At 41.4% G+C, this 18,877-nt stretch overlaps 1 protein-coding gene across 1 annotated transcript; it reads left to right on the forward strand.

The window, feature by feature from the left end:
* Window positions 1–846: 846 nt before the first annotated feature.
* LOC129849682 (uncharacterized) lies at window positions 847–10,712 on the forward strand. Its single transcript, XM_055916491.1, has 15 exons — window positions 847–3,954; window positions 4,700–5,040; window positions 5,140–5,211; window positions 5,297–5,380; window positions 5,505–5,651; window positions 5,741–5,821; window positions 5,943–6,092; window positions 6,210–6,259; window positions 6,381–6,450; window positions 6,543–6,629; window positions 6,723–6,821; window positions 6,944–7,024; window positions 7,128–7,232; window positions 7,681–7,793; window positions 10,655–10,712. The coding sequence occupies exons 2-15, from the start codon at window positions 5,038–5,040 to the stop codon at window positions 10,710–10,712; spliced, it is 1,200 nt and encodes a 399-aa protein (XP_055772466.1). The 5' UTR covers window positions 847–3,954; window positions 4,700–5,037.
* The last annotated feature ends 8,165 nt before the right edge of the window (window positions 10,713–18,877 follow it).

An 18,877-nucleotide genomic window follows, 5' to 3' on the forward strand; every position in this document is an offset into this window, starting at 1 on the left:
TGTCAATAGGGGGAGCTGTTAGCACTATGTAATCTTGACGTTCCCAAATTAAACTGCCTCGTACTAAATTCTTACTCGTACAATATGCATATGATTATTACTATTGGATAGAAAACACTCTCTAGTTTCTAAATCCGTTTGAATTATATCTGTGAGTGAAACAGAACTGGACTTAGAGCAATTTCCCTATGTGGATGTGAGAATGCCAAATTTTCCAACCTGCTCTCAGACCTGTGTATAACTCTGCCTGTCTTCTATTGGTTGAGATGCACTGCATACGCCTTCCCCTGGTTGTTAGCGAATAGGGAGACTTGAAATGGAGTCTCTACGTAGTTCCCAAAGGTTATAAATCCCTTGTCAAAGACGTGTATCGTTCTTTTCCCCTTCGCTCTGACGCACTGAGGACCTTGGCACATTCTACTGGAAGCATCGGTTATAGATCTTAGACATTTCCGGCTGTGTTTTTATTCGATATAGGCTTTAAAGACATCATAATCTTGTTATTTTGAACCGAATTATATCAGTTTATGTCAGTATATTGCGATTTTTGGGTATTTATTTTCGTGGCGTTGTAGGAAGTTGGGTATCTCTGGCCCACATTGCTAATGTTTACTGCTAATTGCAACGTTGAAGACGACATTCTACAACCTAGCAACGATTATTTTGGACAAAGGACACCTTTCCCAAAATTCTGATGAGAGTTCATCAAAAAGTAAGAACTATTAGATACTTGATGCTACTATTTACTTGTGACGCTATGCTAGCCTATGCTAGTCAGCTTTTTTACTGGTATAAGTGCTCCCGGAACCGGGTTTGTGAGGAAGTAGAGGTTAAACTAATAACACACAAACAATTATACTTTTTCATGTCTTTATTGAACTCACCGTGTAAACATTCACAGTGCAGGGTGGAAAAAGTACAAAAAAAGAAATGTCCCTTTTTCAAGACCCTGTCTTACAGTTGGGATGAGGTTTTGATGTTGATGTTGGTGTGCTGTGCTTTTTTTTTTCTCCACACAGTGTTGTGTGTTCCTTTAAAAAAACTCAACTTTAGTTTCATCTCTCCACAGAATATTTTGCCAGTAGCGCTGTGGAACATCCAGATGCTCTTTTGCGAACTTCAAACGTGCAGCAATGTTTTTATTTGGACAGTCGGTGGCTGCTTCCGTGGTGTCCTCCCATGAACACCATTCTTGTTTAGTGTTTTACGTATCGTAGACTCGTCAACAGGGATGTTAGGATGTTCCAGAGATTTCTTTAAGTCTTCAGCTAACACTCTAAGATTCTTCTTAACCTCATTGAGCATTCTGCGCTGTGCTCTTGCAGTCATCTTTGCAGGACGGCCACTCCTAGGGAGAGTAGCAACAGTGCTGAACTTTCTCCATTTATATACAATTTGTCTAACCGTGGAGTGATGAACATCAAGGCTTTTAGAGATACTTTTGTAACCCTTTCCAGCTTTATGCAAGTCAACAATTCTTAATCTTGGGTCTTCTGAGATCTCTTTTGTTTGAGACATGGTTCACATCAGGCAATGCTTCTTGTGAATAGCAAACTGAGTGTTTTTTTAGGGCAGCTCTAACCAACATCTCCAACATCTCCAATCTCCAACATCTCTAATCTGGTCTCAATGATTGTACTCTAATTGACTCCAATTAGCTTTTGGAGAAGTCATTAGCCTAGGGGTTCACATACTTTTTCAACTTACACTGTGAATGTTTAAATGATGTATTCAGTATAGACAATAGAAATACAATAATTTGTGTGCTATTAGTTTAAGCAGAATGTGTTAATCTGTTGTTGTGACTGAGATGAAGATTAAATAAATTTTTATGACCAATTTATGCAGAAATTCAGATAATTCCAATAGGGTTCATATACTTTGTCTTGCCACTGTATTTGGATGATATGATGTGATATGCGTTTGCCACTTTGGTAAATGTAAAACGTCTAGATGAGGAAGATGATTAAGTTGCAACAATGGAGACCACACATTTGATATAGAGTAATTGCTACAAAATATGAAAGGTATACTTGTTATATTTATGTTTTTTAAAATTTGATATGGATTAACATGTGTTTTGATTTCCAACATACTGTAAATCTATATCAATTCCGTTGATGTACCTTTCTGTGTTCATATATACAGATTACTGTTAGGGACTTGCTGCTCATGATTGGGCACATAACAAGCTCAGTATTGGAGGAGGTAAATAGCATCCTGATCCCTGCCTTGGTTGACCTTATAAGGCTGAGAGCTGCAGAGAGTGATGCAGAGAGTATGCTCTCCATCAGCAAAGACACCAACGAAGATTCAACCCAGGGCTCTGTCAGCTGTACCTCCCTACTCTCCAAAGTCAATGTGATCTGTCTCACTCAGAGTCCTGACAGTAGGTCCTCCCCAATCTCCATTGATGAACCAGTCACTGCTGTCCAGACTTATTGTAGCAGCAGTTCTCTGTCCAGTGAGGAACGAGCACACTCTTCCTCCAGTCAGATCTCTAATAAAAACCTCCTGGCTGCTAGGCCACGTTCTACCAGGCCCCAATCTGCCATGCCCCAATCTGATAATGTGACAGGTTAAAGGAAATACTAATAGCCTGTTATACATTAAACAGTATTAGTAAATTCATAGTATGTGAGGATCTTAAAACATCTAAGGTTAAGAAGATCATGCATTCAGTATTAGTTGATAGATTGATAACATTTATATAATTGTGTTCAAATCCGTCAAGCATACAAAGGGTACGAATTGTGAGAGGAATGTGTAAACGTTATGTTGATTACTTTATGTTGTCGTGGGTAAAAGTGTTAACCTGTGATCTACTAAATGCTCTTAATCTATGAGCCTGAGATTGATTGCTCTGGTCTCCACTCAAATTCACGGAGAATTCGCGGTCTTTTTCTCATTGCACTAAAGGTTCTCAATGAGTGAACATGAACCTATCACTCTCGTGATTCTTTCCCCCCTTGTTCAGGTACGTTATTGATGATTAAAACGAGTAATTTAAATGTAATAACTTGCTAACATGTCAAGAGTGTTTAAGGTGTGTCTTAGTAACATATTGAGGAAGTTAGTTAAGTTTGCAGAGAGTAATATGAGCCGTGCTCGGTTGCAGCTAGCTTCGTACTGCTAGGTACTGCTACGTAGCTGCCATTTTATGTCGATTGTGAATGAACATGTGCTTTAATAAGATATTTTGCGGCATTATTTGTGTAATTGTTTTTCAAACACTTTATTGCCTGTTGATAAATTGAGTTATGGTTTACTGAGTTAAAGCTTTGTGCTTGACAGTTATATTGAAAATAGTATTTGTTTCAGTGATGTACAGTGTATACTGTTGTGACTTGAATAAAACTATCTATTTCCTGTAGATCTGTTATTCTGTAAAATGTGTTACTTATGTAAAATGATTGCACTAAAAGTTCTCAATGAGTAAACATTAACCTATCACTCTTGTGATTCTTTCCCCCCTTGTTCAGGGGTGTAACACTAAACCACCACCTGCTAAACCACCACCTGCTAAACCACCACCTGCTAAACCACCATCTGCTAAACCACCACCTGCTAAACCACCACCTGCTAAACCACCATCTGCTAAACCACCATCTGCTAAACCACCACCTGCTAAACCACCACCTGCTAAACCACAATCTGCCACTGACTACTCTGGAACCTTATCTGCTGTGGTAGGTTGTGGGCATGTCATCCCTGTCAAACTGACCTTGGCCAGTTTCTCCTCCTCCAACACCAGCTTCCCCTCCAGCCAGGGCTCATCTAGCTCATCTATCCCTGCCTTGGTTGACCTTATAAGGCTGAGAGCTTCAGAAAGTGATGCAGAGAGTATGCTCCCCATCAGCAAAGACACCAACGAAGATTCAACCCAGGGCTCTGTCAGCTGTACCTCCCTACTCTCCAAAGTCAATGTGATCTGTCTCACTCAGAGTCCTGACAGTAAGTCCTCCCCAATCTCCATTGAAGAACCAGTCAAAACTTGTTGTAGCAGCAGTTCTCTGTCCAGTGAGGAACGAGCACACTCTTCCTCCAGTCAGATCTCTACTAAGAACCTCCTGGCTACTTGGCCACGTTCTACCAGGCCCCAATCTGCCAAACCGCCACCTGCTAAACCATCACGTGCTAAACCATCACGTGCTAATCCGTCACCTGCTAAACCGTCACCTGCTAAACCGTCACCTGCTAAACCGTCACCTGCTAAACCGTCACCTGCTAAACCGTCACCTGCTAAACCGTCACCTGCTAAACCGTCACCTGATAAACCGTCACCTGCTAAACCACCATCTGCTAAACCACCATCTGCTAAACCACCATCTGCTAAACCACCATCTGCTAAACCACCATCTGCTAAACCACCATCTGCTAAACCACCACCTGCTAAACCACCACCTGCTAAACCACGATCTGCTAAACTACGATCTGCTAAACCACCACCTGCTAAACCACCACCTGCTAAACCACCACCTGCTAAACCACCACCTGCTAAACCACCACCTGCTAAACCACCACCTGCTAAACCACCACCTGCTAAACTACAATCTGCTAAACCACCACCTGCTAAATTACAATCTGCTAAACCTCCTACTGCCACTGACTACTCTGGAACCTTATGTGCTGTGGTAGGTCGTGGGCATGTCATCCCTGTCAAACTGACCTTGGCCCCTTTCTCCTCCTTACTCTCCAGCGAAGAGACCAACACCAACCTCCCCTCCAGCAGCCGCCCCTCCTCGTGCTCTATCAAGCTTTTAGACAGAAGGAGTGGCATTCCTTGCTCCCTGGCTGTGAGCTCTATTTCAACTGTTCCTGGACCTGACTCTAGCAGGAGCCCTATGCGGGAGAATCAATATGCTACTGAGGTCTCGTCGATCTGCCTCAGCCAAGATAGAAATGGCCAAGGAGGGAGTGTGACACCTCCAGCCCCTTTGGATGTTTCCCTCCCCTCCGTTATTGAGCGGGCTGGCGGACTTGTATGTTCCGTCATCTCCCAGTCTTTAGCAATTGTGGAGGCGCGGTCAAGTGTGAATGGTGAGGAGGGCTCTCCATTTTATGTTTGAAAAATATCCCAGATATTCAAGTTGTGTCTCTTTGATATTAAACAAATCTCTTGTCTGCTTTCTGCTTTAGGAGGCCACTGGCAAATGGCAGTTGATTCCGATTAGGTTCAGCCCCCTGTACTGTGGGCCTGTTGTGATCAGGGTAAGAGACCCCCCCACACACACACACAGTCACATCACGGTTACAATGTTTACGGTTTCCAACATGAATGTATTGTAATGTGCAGAACAATGCCGGTCCGGTGGTTAAAGCTTGGAGAACTTTCCAGTTCATCAGCCCCATCATCACCTACATGCGTGGGGGATCCCAGGTATGTGTCTTTGTAACTACTTTAATCCTAATCTACATTGTCAGTCATTTGATCTTGATGGAAATGTGTCACAGCAATTGCTGAAGTGGTTTTGTTGATGTTGTCTTGTTGTTTATCTCAACAGCAGGTGGTGGTGAGGATGCACCATGTGAGTAGGGTGAGAGGCCTGGAGACTCAACTGGTGTGGGCCATCTCCAAGGAGACAGCCAGGCTTAGTCCAGAGGGCATCCCCTACTGTGCCACCAAAGTGCAGTCCATCACTTGGATCCAGGTAAGCCGTAAATACTACTGAAATAGTATTAAATTAGGCTTTTCTTCACTTATTCCATTTGGCCTTAACATGTATTCTCTCTCTGTCAGCGTGTGGCTGGCAGGGTGACCCACTATGCGTCTCACCTCCGCCACGAGACGTCTGTGGACGTGACGCTTGGCTGCTACCAGGTAAATAAATGATTTCCTATGTATATAGACTAGACATTACTGGACATTTTTGCATTAGATTTGGTGTGTTTTCTAATAACGTGTGTGTGGTAAACAGGTGTGTTGTGTGTGTTTTGAGCAGCAGACTGATGTCTCAGTGGTGTACGCCACTCTCCACATGGGGCTGGACGGGCTTCTCTCCTCTTCAGCGTGGTCGGAGGCTGCCTCCTTCTCTACGCCCACCACTCAGCAGTTCACTGACCCAGAGCCTGAGGGCCACAACTGCTATGAGGTCAGACGTTACACACACATACTATTGACTAGGAGCATTAAGATCCTTCCATTGACCGGTTGTTTGTTATGTCATTGCATTGGTCACTGATTTTGAATGCTTGTTTTGTTGTCGTAGGGCTGGGAGGAGGACCTGCTGCCTGAGGAGAGGGAGGTTCCTCTGCTAAAGTGAGTTCCTCTAAATGTCTGTGTAGTCTGGGCTTGTCAGATACTGAAGGATAGTGGTCATAATGCTGTTATCCCCCATTGACTCTAATGGTTGACATGCTCCATTCCCTCCCTTTCACAGCCTCTACCTTATCACCAAGAGAGTGGAGGACATCGCCCTGAGGCTCGTCTCCCTGCGCCAGGCCTTCACTGTGAGTGGACCCACTTTTCTTTTTCTCTCTGTGACTTCTTGTTCTGTCTCCTAGAGGAAGATGTCTCACCCTAACTCTTCCTTCTTCCCTAGACCCTGCTTGGTTCCACCCTGAGCAGGAACCGTCTGTTTGTGGCGGGAAAGGTCCTCCTGGGCGCACTGGTTCTGGCCAACCACATGGTAACTCACTAACTCATTCTCTTTCAAGGGAAAGAATGCGTACCTGAGGGGATATATGTTCTGTTCACTAAGATGCTCTTTTCTTTGTCATAGGACGAGGCCAAGTTCATCCGTACCTATAAGGACTTTGTGGACTACCTGAGTGACCCCTCCAAGCGGAATGACATTGAGAGGGAGCTGGCTGAGGCAAAGGTGAGTTCATTAACTCTTTCAAGTCTCACTGAGTTCTTCCACATGCATGTCTTTTATACATCACAGTAGCTGATCTATATGAAATCATTCCTATTTTCTCCAAATGTGTTTTCTTGTCCTAGATCCATCATGTGAACATGATAGATGTCCTCTTTGAGCTGGTGCTGTTTGGGTTAATGACAGCTCAGAAGTCCCTGATGGTGGTAAGTAGCATCTCACTGGTACATGTTTTGATATGTCTATTAGCAGTTTCACTTAAATTCCTCTTCTATTCTCTCCTCTTTTCTCCTCCTTTGTTTCCTTTAGCACCCTGGTGGGTTCGTGGAGCGTCTGTACGCTCTCCTGTACTCCTTCCTGCCCACTGCTGCCAACATGGAGCCAGAGGCTGACAGATACCTGCTGATGCTCAATGTAAGAGTAAAGAGATTACTTCTTTTTACTTCCATATTCTTAAGTGTACTTCCTTTTTACCTCCTTATTCATGGTTAACCAGGTTCCAATGCCATTTTAGGGGGAGTATTTCTAATTTTCTCTCTCCTCTTGATTAGCTAGTAACTCAGAGCCATTTTCTATGTGTTGTGTGGTGTTCTCTTCAGGGCGGGCTGATGGCTCTGCTAGATGACATGTTTGGCCAGCAGCTGGCCTGGTACTTTAACCCAGAGTCTCTGGTCACTGAGCTCTCCAGCCTCCTGGAGTACCACTTGGAGAACCTCATGGCCAGCATGTAGTCCTACTGCAGGGACCATACTCCTTTCTCCTTCTCTCTTTTGAAGGAATTGAGGACTTGAAGTGCTTTGTTGTGCCCTGATTAGTTAACACCCATTAATTTAATGTATTCTCTTGTTTTCTCTCCCCACAGGATTCTTGTGACACTTTGCCACCCAACAGGGATCTAGACACCAATGCACTACATTACTTTGCACTGAATTTGACATTTTTAAATAAAACAAGTTGTAGTTCAAAAACATTTTGGTTTCCGTCTTTTCATTTATTTGATTTTATGACCATTTCCTCTTCCTAGAGTTATAATGCTAATATTAGATTATTACATGAACAATGATGCTTTACTTTCTGCATATGGAAATTTAAAAAAATGTTTAGTTGATTTACAGATACTACAGGCCCACACTTTATATGGTTTTGTACTGTGGGTTGTGATAGTGTACTATTTAAAAACATTTAGGACTACATACACTGAGTGCACAAAACATTAGGAACATCTTCCTAATATTGAGTTGCACACCCTTTTCCCTCAGAACAGCCTCAATTTGTCGGGGCATGGACTCTACAAGCTGCCCTAAGCGTTTCACACGGATGCTGGCCCATGTGTCAAGTTGGCTGGACGTCCTTTGGGTGGTGGACCATTCTTGATACACATGGGAAACTGTTGAGCATGAAAAAAACAGCAGTGTTGCAGTTCTTGACACTTATTTTATTTATTTCACCTTTATTTAACCAGGTAGGTAAATTGAGAACACGTTCTCATTTACAATTGCGACCTGGCCAAGATAAAGCAAAGCAGTTCGACACATACAACAACACATAGTTACACATGGAGTAGAACAAACATACAGTCAATAATACAGTGAAAAATAAGTCTATATACAATGTGAGCAAGTGAGATAAGGGAGGTGAAGGCAAACAAAATAAAAATATAAAAAGGCCATGTTGGCGAAGTAAATACAATATAGCAAGTAACAAAAAAACACTGGAATGGTTGGTTTGCAGTGGAAGAAAGTGCAAAGTAGAGATAGAAATAATGGGGTGCAAAGGAGCAAAAATAAATAAATGAATACATTAGGTAAAGAGGTAGTCATTTGGGCTAAATTATAGATGGGCTATGTACAGGTGCAGTAATCTATGAGCTGCTCTGACAGCTGGTGCTTAAAGCTAGTGAGGGTGATAAGTGTTTCCAGTTTCAGAGATTTTTGTAGTTCGTTCCAGTCATTGGCAGCAGAGAACTGGAAGGAGAGGCGGCCAAAGGAAGAATTGGTTTTGGGGGTGACCAGAGAGATATACCTGCTGGAGCGCGTGCTACAGGTAGGTGCTGCTATGGTGACCAGCGAGCTGAGATAAGGGGGGACTTTACCTAGCAGGGTCTTGTACATGACCTGGAGCCAGTGGGTTTGGCGACGAGTATGAAGCGAGGGCCAGCCAACGAGAGTGTACAGGTCGCAGTGGTGGGTAGTGTAAGGGGCTTTGGTGACAACGGATGGCACTATGATAGACTGCATCCAATTTATTGAGTAGGGTATTGGAGGCTATTTTGTAAATGACATCACCGAAGTCGAGAATTGGTAGGATGGTCAGTTTTACAAGGGTATGTTTGGCAGCATGAGTGAAGGATGCTTTGTTGCGGAATAGGAAGCCAATTCTAGATTTAACTTTGGATTGGAGATGTTTGATGTGAGTCTGGAAGGAGAGTTTACAGTCTAACCAGACACCTAGGTATTTGTAGTTGTCCACATATTCTAAGTCAAAGCCGTCTAGAGTAGTGATGTTGGACAGGCGGGCAGGTGCAGGCAGCGATCGGTTGAAGAGCATGCATTTAGTTTTACTTGTATTTAAGAGCAATTGGAGGCCACGGAAGGAGAGTTGTATGGCATTGAAGCTCGCCTGGAGGGTTGTTAACACAGTGTCAAAAGAAGGGCCAGAAATATACAGAATAGTGTCGTCTGCGTAGAGGTGGATCAGAGACTCACCAGCAGCAAGAGCGACATCATTGATGTATACAGAGAAGAGAGTCGGTCCAAGAATTGAACCCTGTGGCCCCCCCATAGAGACTGCCAGAGGCCCGGACAACAGACCCTCCGATTTGACACACTGAACTCGATCAGAGAAGTAGTTGGTGAACCAGGCGAGGCAATCATTAGAGAAACCAAGGCTGTCTAGTCTGCCGATGAGGATGTGGTGATTGACAGAGTCAAAAGCCTTGGCCACACTTAACCCAGTGCGCCTGGCACCTACTACCATACCCTGTTCAAAGGCAGTTAAATCTTTTTTCTTGCCCATTCACCCTCTGAATGACACACACAATCCATGTCTCAATTCTCTCAAGGTTTTAAAATTGTTCTTTAACTCCCCTTCATCTACACTGATTGAAGTGGATTCAACAAGTGACATCAATAAGGGATCATAGCTTTCACTTGGTCAGTCTATGTCATGGAAAGAGCAGGTGTCCTCAATGTTTTGTATTATCAGTGTGTAGTAACCTGGTACAGTATAAAGTATACCACTAGAGGGGATAATTGCTTCAGCCTTGAATGTTACTTCTCACTATTCCTACTCTACATTAACAGTCTGCCATTGTAGACTCCAGTAACTTGGGTATCTTAGTTTTTTATATTTGCCATTAATGTCTGAACCATCTACCATCTTTCCCATTGAAACCAGTAATGTTAGCGTTCATGTGAGAGAGGGTGTAGTAGTGCATACTGACCACTAGTTGGATCATAGTGTGGGTGGTGGAGTTCATGCAGGAACACAGAGGGTAGAGGCATTCTCCATCACAGTAGAAGGCAGAGTAACCCGTAGGAGCCAATACCCAGTCCTAATGGAGAGAAACACCATAGAAATCGAATGACAAGATTAGATGAATAGACTCTTTCTATGAGAAATACATGATAAAGAATGCAAAGAACATACTCTACAATGCACATCCTACACAAATGCCTTGCTTCCCTAAAAAATACTAACTGTGTGTTACAGCAAATAAGGTGGTACAATGTTAGCTCATGATTATCTATTCAGTACAATGAGTAGTTAAGAGAGATAGAATCTCACCTTCCAGCCTTGTTCACTGAATCTCACATATAATTCATGTCTCTTACAAGCCTGACGCCCACTGTTGACATGGCTGTGATCCGAAAGGGACCAAAAAATATGTCATGAACCAGGAAAGACTAATGTACACTTTGGATGCACTGGATTTCAAATGAAATGTAAACGCGACTTAAGTAATTTTGTAATTGGGATGAACTATCCCTTTAAACTGTGCATAGAACAAGTTTAACTACAAGACAAAAAAACTGTGTTGTCCCCTGACCTTGTATGTATACTGGGCAATGGCAGGTTGTATTTGGGCTTCTTCTTATGGGGGTTGGGATTCAGGGCGCTTGGGGGGCGACAGGGGGCCTAGCTGGCCCTGAAGAAATTGGTTAGATGAGTACTTGAAGGCTTATATCTATATTTTGGAATAGTGGATGTTGATTTCGGGAGGCTTCCATCATGGAAAAGGGACCAGACCACTTTTTTTGTTAGTTAACCTAAACGAATCACGACCCTCTATAGCACAGGTGTCAAACTCATTCCACGGAGGGCCGAGTGTCTGCGGGTTTTCGCTCCACCCTTGTACTTGATTGATGAATTAACATCACTAATTAGTTAGGAACTCCCCACACCTGGTTGTCTAGGGCTTTATTGAAAGGAAAGACCAAAAACCTGCAGACACAAGGCCCTCCGTGGAATGAGTTTGACACCCCTGCTCTATAGAATAACAACGGTGACAACAGTTGACTGCTATTTAAGTAATAGTTTGACTGTCAAATCCATGTATTGGTGTGTGGCCATTGACTTTTATGGAAAGACCACCCCCAAAATTTCTGTGCCATTTCCTGGGCATTTCATTAACTCTGCGTTCTAAGTTCTGCGCATCCCAGCGCTTAGAAAAATCAATGGTACAAAACCTAAGATATTGATCTGATTAAAACAATTAATCTTATGTCATCGTGATGTCCATACACTTTTAGACTAACATCACCAATCTGAGGTAAAAATTTTGTCTTATAGGGTGAAAATGCAAGCTTGTGTAAGGTAGTAACACAAACTGTCCGCATTAGGGAAATTTGCGCAATACACCATTTACTATGGCAAAAAAATTCAACATGTCAATTTAAGATGATTGTATTTGTTGCCTACTCAAGTATTACCAAAAGTACATATATTTCAAGGGACATAACACTGAGACCCCTGGACATGGGTGGGGGAATATTTGTGTGACGACCTAAAATGGGGGCTCACCAGCACCCCATCTTAAATGTCCAACAACCCCTGAACGTCAGACTCTATTGAAGCACCTACAGTGGTGTAAAGTACTTAAGTAAAAATACTTTCAAGTACTACTTAAGTTGTTTTGGGGGGTATCTGTACTTTACTATTTATAGTTTTGACAACTTTTACTTTACTACATTTCTAAGGAAAATAATGTACTTTATACTCCATACATTTTCCCTGACACCCAAAAGTAATCGTTACATTTTGAATGGCTAGCAGGACAGGAAAATAGTCGGTTGGATGTACTGCCAAATTCTCTAAAATGACGTTGGAGGCGACTTATGGTAGAGAAATGAACATTCAATTCTCTGGCAACAGCTCTGGTGGACATTCCTGCAGTCCGCATACCAATTGCACATTGCCCCAGAACTTCAGACATCTGTGGCATTGTGTTGTGACAAAACTGCACATTTTAGTGGCCTTTTGTCCCCAGCAAAAGGTGCACCTGTGTAATGATCATGCTGTTTAATCAGCTTCTTGATATGGTGCACCTTTCAATGTGGATGGATTATCTTGGCAATGGCGAAATGCTCACCTTTTTTTTTTTTTTAGGCGTATAGAACATTTTCGGGATCTTTCATTTCAGCTCATGAAACATGGGACCAACCTTTTACATGTTGCGTTTTTTTGTTCAGTGTAGTTTATTTTATTACAAATATAGCAGTATACAGTCCTCCAGATATCTGTTGACAAGGACATACATCACTGTGTATTTGGTCCTCTGTACATACAAAAATGGCCAATTTTTTTTTGTTGTTGCCATTTTCCATTGTTACTAACTTGTACTGGTTAAAAGTATGATTAAAGAAGAATAAAAAAACCTGTACGTTTTGCAAACTATGTTTAGTACATCTAAAAGAGACAATGAGAAATTCATGGTTCAACAAGATATTATAGCCATCAAAAGGGTCGAATTTTAGCATTGATTGCATTTATGATACAGTACTTTACAGCTTTGATTGGTCACAGAATATATGACATGAAGGGGGGGATGTAATTATCTGAATTACTGTAGATTTGAATAGTTTAGTTAATCAAAGTGAAGTATGGTATAAGTCCAATGGGTGTTGTTCATATACCACTCAGACTCAAAATCAATATATTAGAAACATACTATTTATCAGCATATTGACAGATTATTGCTATCAACTGCTGGTTGCAAGTTATATTACCCTGTTTGTATCTTTTGGAACAATAGCAATCAAGTTGATTAAAATGTTGTAGAATAGATAGATGGGCTACCACTGGTGTCACAGGCATCCATAGGTCTTGACCACCATGTTGTGATGCTTCTTTAGGATCACGTTGTTGTTGTCATCGTGGAAGAGTACAGAGATGGGACTGAGCTTGGTGGGTGCGCAGCACGCTTTGGGAACCTCATCTGGCTTCAGAAGGTGAACCTGCCATTGAAAACGGTAAATCAGACTCATTCATACATGCATTTTCATTATAGTCAATGATAATATCCTGTTATAAAAGATATATGGGTTATTTAAGCAATAAGGCCCAAGGAGGGGTGGTATATTGAACATATAACACAAACCTCAGAGGTGCCTTATTGCTATTAGAACACCTACTCATTAAATAGTTTTTCTTTATTTTTACTATTTTCTACATTGTTGAATAATAGCGAAGACATCAAAACTATGAAATAACACAAATGGAATCATGTAGTAACCAAAAAAGTGTAAAACATATCAAAACCTGTACGTCAAGGCTGAGAAATGTCTGTTCTTCCAACAGTCCGTCTCCTTCCTAGGGTACCGCATTTCCACTTCAGGGATAAAGATGGAGAGTGACCGCATTTCAGCCGTGCGTAATTTTTCCTGTAGTCCACAATCATCTCCTTTGTCTTGATCACATAAATATATTTTTAATTTGAGGTCTTTCCCTGTGCTGAAAATCAAGTATAGTTTGGTGGCAAGGGCAGTGTCATGTTTTTTTGGGAGCAGTTTTCAGTTGTGTACATTGCATATGTCTTAGTAAAACACCCTTGATGTTTATTATGATGTTATGGGGGTGGGGAGGGAATGCAACAATATTGTATATTGTTTGGGGGAAAAATATGGGGTCAATTTCACGCATTAAGTGTTGAATTCAAAATGAAATAAATCGTAAATATCAGAAATAAAGTTGAAAATGTGAAGAATGAGAGAAGTGATGGATGTTGAGAGAATCGTTTGTAGATTTGTAAACAAAAGGAGCAGAACTAATTTAAAAGCAGAACAAATTATTTGAAAACTAATTTAAAAATAGTCTTTCGTTTTAACTCTTCAAACAACCAACCCTATTGAATCCATTTCGCTCTTGCCTGCAGTTACTACCTTTGGGTAGATGACTTGGATCTTTAATTTCCCTGATAGTTTTTTTCCGATTGCGAGTTTTGGTGGTTTTATTTTGTCCTACTCAGTTGTGTAATTTTCTGATTTCATGTCTATAGACTGTTTAGTGAGGAGCTAAACCGGAAATTGCTTCTGCTACATTTATGTACATTTATGCTATGTGTTCCTCTGGATGTCTTAGTCTAACGTCTGTAACTAGATGCTTAAAAACCTGTAGAATGAGAGTAGTTACTCAATATTTTTCTGTTTTTCAAGGATCAAACTCCTATGGGTCCATTCGGCAAAACAACTCCCACCATCACCGACCGAAGTTGCAGCCATTGTGTCCTTTCCAAATAGCCTATATTTTTTTGTATTTAATTACTTGTAAACCTTATACTTTTTATTAGTTCCAATAGGCCTCCAGTGTTGTTTGCTTGAACAGTCACTGAGGCTGTATTTAACGTTAAACAATAGTTATTTCAGATGCAGCAGGTTTAGATACTTAGCTAACTAGCATTGATAGCTTAGCACCAAAGATACAGGCTGAGAGTCTAGGATTCCTGTACATTTTTCCTGTAAATGTCGTTCTTCTAACAGGCTTAATGTTACATTAGAATTTCTGAACCAAGAGGAGCAACATCACAATACTTTTTTTGAATGATTGTGAAACAAACCAAGAAGACCAGGGCGGGGTTTGAGAAGTGGAAAATTCTTGCATTGGTTGTTAATTTTGTCAATCTAAAGGCACAACCCGAATTTGAGCCAATAATAGGTAGTTGTACATGTTACTCCACAACCTTGTGAAAATGACATGTTTTCATTTTAGTCAAAAACAACTTTATCGAAGGAGTGCCTTTTGATTTGACAGCCTGCGATTTGAGATTCTTGGATCCAGCGGCCGTGTCTTTGTGAGACGCAGAGTAGGTGAATGGATAATTTCTGCATGTGTGATTTCCACCGTGAAGCATGGAGGAGGAGGTGTGATGGTGTGGGTGTGCTTTGCTTTATTTAGAGTTCAAGGCACACTTAACCAGCATGGCTACCACCGCATTCTGCAGCGATACGCCAGCCCATCTGGTCTGTGTTTAGTGGGAGTGTCATTTGTTTTTCAACAGGACAATGACCTAACCCACCTCCAGGCTGTGTAAGGGCTATTTGACCAAGATGAGTGATGGAGTGATGCACAAGATGACCTGGCCTCCACAATCACCTGATCTCAACCCAATTGAGATGGTTTGAGATTAATTGGACCGCAGAGTGAAGGAAAAGCAGCCAACAATTGCTCACCATATGTGGGAACTCTTTCAAGACTGTTGGAAAAGCATTCCAGGTGAAGCTGGCTGATAGAATGCCAAGAGTGTGCAAAGCTGTTATCAAGGCAAAGGGTGGCTACTTTGAAGAATCTCAAATATAAAATATATTTTGATTTGTTTAACACTTTTTTGGTTACTACATGAATCCATATGTGTTTCATAGTTTTGATGTCTTCACTATTTTACAATGTAGAACATAGTAAAAATAAAGAAAAACCCTTGAATGAGTGGGTGCATCCAAACTTCTGACTGGTACTGTATAGTTTACACCAAAGGGTAAAATCTATATATTTTCAGCAAAATAGTGCGTCTCAGCGTCTGTGGTCTATGATTTATGCTTAATGATGTGGACTGCAAATTACACCATAATGGGGGTAGGCCTGGGCTCACAGAAATAAGAATGAATAGAATGGGCTTGGAACTCTAACCCTGGAAATTGACTGGTAAACTCATGGGTACACTGCCAACGGCTGCCTGGTATTGTGACGCAATAATTTCAATTGTATTTTGGAATTTCTCTTCATTCTTATTTCTAAGCCAGTTTAATATTCAGTAGCATTCAAGCTTTGGCAACCTCAGATGAAGTACGATGTTTTACCGGCTCAATTTGGAGACCAACGTAGGCTAGACCTGTATCATGGACTGCGACGAGGCCCGAAAAGTAAGTCAATTTCTATCGCTATAGGCCTAGCCTTGAAATGATTGACTGTCGACCGTTTTTCTATTGATTACACTGAAAAATGTATGGAAAAGGGTGCATGTCTGAGGTTATGTGTAAATCCCCTGCTCCCTAAAAGGCTCTTACATATTCATTTTTATTTACAAATACAAAACAATTGCATGGATGGACATTGACAGGAATAAAACCTAGTATTGACGTGGTTGTACTGTCCTAATACACCCTCACATGGCAATTTTGATCCGCATAGATACTAATCATCTAGACCACAGGGATTGGTGGAAGTCATGCAAAACAGTTTTTTCCGCATTCATGTAAAGATGGCACTGAAGCAGACACATTGAGCACACGTTTGGCATGTCAACGCTTGTTGTACTAATAACATATGCCACCAACAAAGGGGATGGATACAATTTGGGATTTTAACTTTCCTGACCAGGACAGTCACGCAATACTGGAATATAAAATAAAACCAGAAACCCTGAACATGTGAGTAGATATATTATTAATGAGCTAGCAATGCTGTGTGTGCGCTCATCCGGAAAACGAGTGTGCGTGGCTTTTGACAATTCAGTATGGGGTGCACGTCCAACTGACCGTCAGCTGGCTAGAGATCGTGTGTGTGGTGTAACGTTACAGATTCAAATAACCCATTGAATGTCAGAATACAACTACAAGGATTATATTAATTATAGGTATAATAGATTGAAGCTAGTATAAACTGTTGATCATCTCTTATGGGAACATGTAGCACAAATCTATTGCTTCATGCTAATGCTAGCTAGGTAGGTTTTGACCTTTTGGTAGGGGCGCGTCAGTTTTAGCTAGGTGGCTGTCACTGGCTAGAAATCGTGTGTATGGTGTACTGATTCAAAGAAGACATCAGATGAAATTTCAGAATATAAGTCATTATATGGCTAATTGACGTTAGTATCAATTGCAGATATCTTATGAGAGCAGGTTGCATTGTTAGTCTATGCTCGTTAGCTAGCTAATTAATTTTGATGTCGGATCTACTTAGATAGCTGGTTCTTACCAGTGTCTGGATATCGGCGTTTCAGAGCAAGTTCAACCATCATTTCCCCCTTGGGAATGCTGTGCCATGGTGTTGTATCCCTAGATTAGCAATGTATGTGTGTGTAGCTGTCAGTGTCATACAGGTTCGATTGCATCACTATCAGAATAAAATGATATGATACCAAGGTAAAACGCAGTAACTGCAGCCAAGGGCAGGTTGAAACCAAGCTATAAAGCACTAAGTTCAGTTACTGCCATTTACCTTGGTTTCACAGTAACCTTTTGCAGTTACTGCTAATACGGCCCCCATTTTCTCCAAAACACAATACAATAGAGGCAGGAAACGTGTCCACTGACTCGCCAGACATGACCCTATGTGAACCAAGGTCCTCTACTCCACCAATTAATTCACACACAAAACGGTCAACCGAATCGTTTTAGTCATCTCTCCTCCTTCCAGGCTTTTTCTTCTCTTGATTTTATATTGCGATTGGCAACTTTCATAAATTAGGTGCTTTACCGCCACTGACCTCGTTCGTTTTTCAGTCACCCACATGGGTATAACCAATGAGGAGATGGTACGTGGGTACCTGCTTCTATAAACCAATGAGGAGATGGGAGAGGCAGGACTTGCAGTGCGATCTGCATCAGAAATAGAACTGACTTCTATTTTAGCCCTTTGCTATGCAGACGCTCGTTGGCGCGCCCAAGCAGTGTGGGTGCAATAATTGAATAATATAGATTTCTAAATTCATTTGGTGTAGTCAGCCTGTTAGTCGTGATAATGCTTTAAATCCATCACTGCAAATAACTTGACAGTTTCGAAATCGAATACATGTGGATCACATTTTAGGGTTGAGGTATGATTCTGTGGAAGGCTTGGCAACAGACTGCACCTGTTGCAGCAAGCCCAGGCACAACTGGAGCTGCGCTTTATGGAGCGGGCACACCATAAATAAGCCTGTAGACTATATCAATAGGTTAAGGCTACAATATCCTTTCATAGTGTTTATATCAGTACAACAACATAGGTCTATCAGATAGCGGACGTTTGGGGGGCATAGGGCCTACCTTTTCTGGAGACGCAGTTTAATCAAGTTTCAGTTATGACATCACTTGTTTACAATATTAGTCAATATGCCTACTATTTCAAAAAGTGCGGGCAAAGAAGAAGAAAATGTGAGTAGGCCTAGGATAATGCTTTGTTCGTTATTCATATTAATATCGCTTCACATTTGTATAATTCTAAAGATGGATGATGAAAGTCTATGAGATGAATATGTAGCCTACAGAATCAGTCATCATGTAGGCCTACGGCTAGTTGACTACTTTAAGAATAGTTTAACAATGTAAATGGATCAAACAAATTTGTTTTAGATATGAGCTTGATTCAACATTTTTCATGCAAAGTGAATTGGCAAAAGGGGGAATTATTGCAAACCAAGTGACAGGGATGGGGTCTACTATCAAAACCCCACGTCTAAAAAGTTTTGTCATGATTGTCTCTGTATTTGTAGGGGTTACAGGAAGCCCCAGAGAGGACATTCCCTGTATTCTTCAGAGGAAAACTGGGGGAGAAGGTTAGTGTGATAGTATGACATTCCAAATGATCTGAGATCCTCAATTTCTTTCAAATGAAATGTTACCTAATTATATCTTTTTAATGACTTC

The sequence above is a fragment of the Salvelinus fontinalis genome, unplaced genomic scaffold (genome assembly GCF_029448725.1).
Source record: "Salvelinus fontinalis isolate EN_2023a unplaced genomic scaffold, ASM2944872v1 scaffold_1627, whole genome shotgun sequence".
In the NCBI taxonomy this organism is placed as follows: domain Eukaryota; kingdom Metazoa; phylum Chordata; class Actinopteri; order Salmoniformes; family Salmonidae; genus Salvelinus; species Salvelinus fontinalis.

What these genes read in the sequence shown, in the direction of transcription:
- LOC129849682 (XM_055916491.1), top strand. An exon ending in TGACGCTTGGCTGCTACCAG is followed by an intron (nt 5,822 to 5,942) that starts GTAAATAAATGA and finishes TGTTTTGAGCAG; the next exon opens with CAGACTGATGTCTCAGTGGT. An exon ending in AGGGAGGTTCCTCTGCTAAA is followed by an intron (nt 6,260 to 6,380) that starts GTGAGTTCCTCT and finishes TCCCTTTCACAG; the next exon opens with CCTCTACCTTATCACCAAGA.